At 42.5% G+C, this 3,828-nt stretch overlaps 1 protein-coding gene across 1 annotated transcript in view; it reads right to left on the reverse strand.

The window, feature by feature from the left end:
* The window catches only part of ATRIP (ATR interacting protein), a 39,888-nt gene that overhangs the window by 20,092 nt on the left and 15,968 nt on the right, over positions 1–3,828 (reverse strand). The window contains exons 6-7 of the mRNA XM_025206768.1: positions 2,366–2,461; positions 3–57 (exon numbers count right to left, since the gene is read on the reverse strand). Of these exons, the coding sequence (XP_025062553.1) occupies positions 3–57; positions 2,366–2,461 (151 nt within the window). The remainder of the gene's footprint in view (positions 1–2; positions 58–2,365; positions 2,462–3,828) is intronic.

The following is a 3,828-nucleotide window of genomic DNA, read 5'->3' on the forward strand; positions in this document are numbered from 1 at the left end:
CAAGTAATGACCCAGGGACAACAGGCTGTTTCATCAGTGCATTTAGTAAGAAGGAACCTGAAACAGTGCACATTGCCTTTGGAGACACTTTTCCATAAACCGTAACAAAACTGAAGCCTTTCACAAAAAGAAATGCATAATCCAGGACATTGTACCACAATCATTTATAACTTATAAAAATATATATATTTTTGATGTATCCATGAAATGGAAACAACACACCATAAACTGCGAGCAATTGGTTTCCACCAATGTGAATTTAAGATTTTATTTCAACAAGAAAATATTTCCATAGTTTCCTCATTACAGTATTAATGAAGTAACGTATACAAAAGACGTTAAGTAATGCATTTGTTCTCAGTATTCAGTGACTATAATACTAGTAAATAGTAGTGCCTCATAAGAAAGCAATTAACTTAGGGTAGGCTTCTTAGGGTAGAGAAAAATGTATTATCTGAAGTGCTTCAAAACGCAGTTGCACTTCGAAGTTCTTAAAAAATAGAGTACTTCAGCCAGAGGACAACCAAGCAACCCCTAGAGTGCTTCAAAAAAAGAATCACCAGCTACGTGCAGCAAGGTGCTCTCCAACCAAGTGCAGGAAAGTGAAGCTGACTTTCAATAAGTGCCAATAACTGCTCTGCCTCCAGTCTCCTGGCTTCTCCCAACCAAGACCAGCCCCTCACTGCTCCCAGTTCCAGGAGGGAGGTGGTGGGGTGCTCCAGGAGTTGCAGAACGCTCACTGACAGATCAGCTGCACTGCAGATAGTGGTTGGTGAGTGGAGCCAACTATCAGCACATGTTCTGCATCCCCTAGTCTCCCATGGACTTCTGCATTTCGCACTGGGGAATGCTGTGGGCAGGGGAAGGTAGAGTTGACTATAAAGAAGTGCTCTCCCATATACTCCATTTATGCGGTCCTGGAGTATCCCTCTGCTCGAACTGGGAGAGGTGTAGTGCGAAGTGAGGCTCCCAGTTCTAGTTACAGGGGCTCTTTGCAAGAACAGAGACGGAGCATAGAGGACAGCAGTCACCTGACAGTGCCCAACTTTTCACCGCCCAGTGTGTATGTTGGAAGGGGAGGGGAGAAGGGGGGAGCAAAGAAAGGGAGCAGAACCCTATGGAATACTGGAGTACCAAACCCCTCATCATGCTTTGTAGATCATCCACATGTAACAAGAAACATTTAAAAATAGTAGTTGCTTCCTACAGGGTTATTTTTTTGGAGTGCTTCAAAGGATTGCGTAGATCTGTCCCTCACCGTCTGAAACTTTTCAGAGGCATCCAAGAAGCCTCCAATGTTATATCTGTCCAGGACCCTAGAGTCAGTTGTTGGAAATGCCCCTTTACTCCCTTGGTAAATAACTTACAGTAAAACAAAAGACACCCTTACACTGTTCTTCCCTGCCTTCTACATTGATTTAACATGGGGGTGGTGGGAAAGCTCCTCATCTCAGATTCAAGTAGAAATGGGGAGGTGGGGGGGCAGAGAAGAGGAGAAGGGGGCAGGTGGCTGCAGCATCTCCTCAGACTCCAGCTTGGAGATGGAGCTGCAAACACTGCTTCCCCCTACCCATCCTCCCCACACTGTCTCTCTTCATCACAGCCTCTAGCCTGCACTGCCCTGCTGCCCACACCACTGCTTACTCTCTGGCTCTGGCACAAAGTACATGGACATACCAGCCCCTGCCCAGCCACATAGCCATAGCAGCAGTTCTGGTTCTGGCTCTGGCTTGGGACTGTAGCTGGGTGGGAGCTGCCACACAACCACTGTTACATAGCTGACAGGTAGAGATCCTACATTGGCCGACAGAGCTACACGGCCCTTTTGAAGCAACTAGTAACAGCATGCAGGAGCCCGGGGAGGGGCTGAGATTGGGACCAACAGGGTCTAAGAGCCCAAGGGCTAGTCCCCTAGTGGGACGAACTCACAAAGCCAACAAGGCAAGCCCAAGTTGTGTCTATCATTTGGACTGGTGATCCTAAAAGAGGCAATGCTTTGGAGCAGGGACCCAGCATCTTAAAGGGGCAATACCAGAAGAAAGAAGAGGAACCAAAGAGACCACCTTGAAAGAGAAGCTGTCAACATCTGCAACAGCATACCTCTTCATAAGAGGCGTGCGCAGGGTGTAGAGGAGAAAGAGCCATGCACAGACATCCAACGGGACTCTCCTTAACCCTTGTGATAAGCTACCTCAGAGACAAGGTACATTCCCATTCACCCCAATGTATCAATAAAGGTGTTGCAGGCGAATCCAGGGGTGACTGGAACAGGAGAGTGGGGCCACTGGTTAGCACCTCTGCCACCAGAGGGCCCTAGCCCTCACTCCACTACAGCCTTGTTTCTGATTTTAGAGGATAAAGTTACCTTGAGTGCTTCGTCTTTGAACAGAAGTATATGAAATGTTTTTTTCTGTCGCTTCTTGTTTCATCACTGCAGTTTCGAGACAAGGTGTCTTATTCTCTGAAATGAGAAGGTATGGAAGTTCAAGTGGTAAAACCCATTTCCATTATATATTTGCAACCATATTTGAGTTACATTTATATTCAGTCAGCTATTGGCTGTGATATCGAGAGTACACATCTAGACAAGACAGGGTAGTATTGTTCTTAATTGAGGTTTAAGCAACAAAGGAGGAATGAAAGCTGCTGTGGCAGCCTTTATTCCTCCCTCTGCAAACTCTGCATTAGAAAATTAGAGTTGATAGAATAAGTTTGTCTCTACTCCAAAGTCCAAGTATATAATGCTCAGTACCACTACTGTAGAGAACATTTTTAAAAACTTGGCTAGTAGGCAATGAGCTTTGGTAGTCAAAGCAAGAATATAAATGAACTCATTTACCCAAATCTGAGATGACTTTGAATTTAAGATGGCCTCCCCAATAATTAGATTCTATTATAAATGTGTTACAAATTTCCAGACATAGAATCTAATTAGTGGAAGGCCGTCTTAAATTCATTTTAATTTTTTTCCTTCCTATGTAAGTTTAATTGTTTTAGTTTTGGATACATGGAATTATTGCACCCCCCGTGGCAGTTTACTGCCATGTCAGCAGCCTTCTCAGCAAAAAGGGGAAATTGTAGTCAATTATGTCTTTGAACCCAATCCAGAGTGTCACCCTTCTCACGTAAAGAGTCTAAAGACATGAACACATAAAAGAAGTTATCATCAAGTTATGGTATGACTCAACAGAAAATTAGCTTCTCCATAGTAACTTCCTGCACACATATTCCTACTCACTGTAAATCCAAAATAGTTTATCCAATTATCACGGTGGAATAACTTCTCTCACATGTACTGGAAGGCAGAACAACACACATGGGAAGTTACAACTGAGTAACTAACTGGCTGAAAGCAAAACTTCTCCTTTCTTTATTGTGAGTTTGTGTGTTGGTTCCGAAAGTGAAGTAAATAAAATTATTCATGAAAGAGATCTTTTATGACCCACCAACTGAAATAACAGTTGTGATTAGTATTTTTTAGTGCATGGAAGACGTACCTGTAAATCTTCCAAATCCTGTGTTATATGAAAAAAAAATCGTCATTTTTTGGAAGGGTAGGAATAATCTAGTTAGTAAGCCCAATAAAACGGATTTTTAATTAATGTATTTAAGGTATGTTATTTAACAGAAGTATATTATTTTTTATTCATTAATGAGAAACAAAAAGGTTTTTGTTTAAACAGGTAAAAGCTTTAAAGAAATAACTGTCATTACCCAACATATTAAGATCTATACTATTTACCCAAAAGAGAAGTTTGTAAGACCAACAGAAGTTGCCCTCAATCAAATATGAAATGTACACATCTCTAATAAGGGGGGGGGGGTTGA

This window comes from Alligator sinensis, unplaced genomic scaffold (genome assembly GCF_000455745.1).
Source record: "Alligator sinensis unplaced genomic scaffold, ASM45574v1 scaffold78_1, whole genome shotgun sequence".
In the NCBI taxonomy this organism is placed as follows: Eukaryota; Metazoa; Chordata; order Crocodylia; family Alligatoridae; genus Alligator; species Alligator sinensis.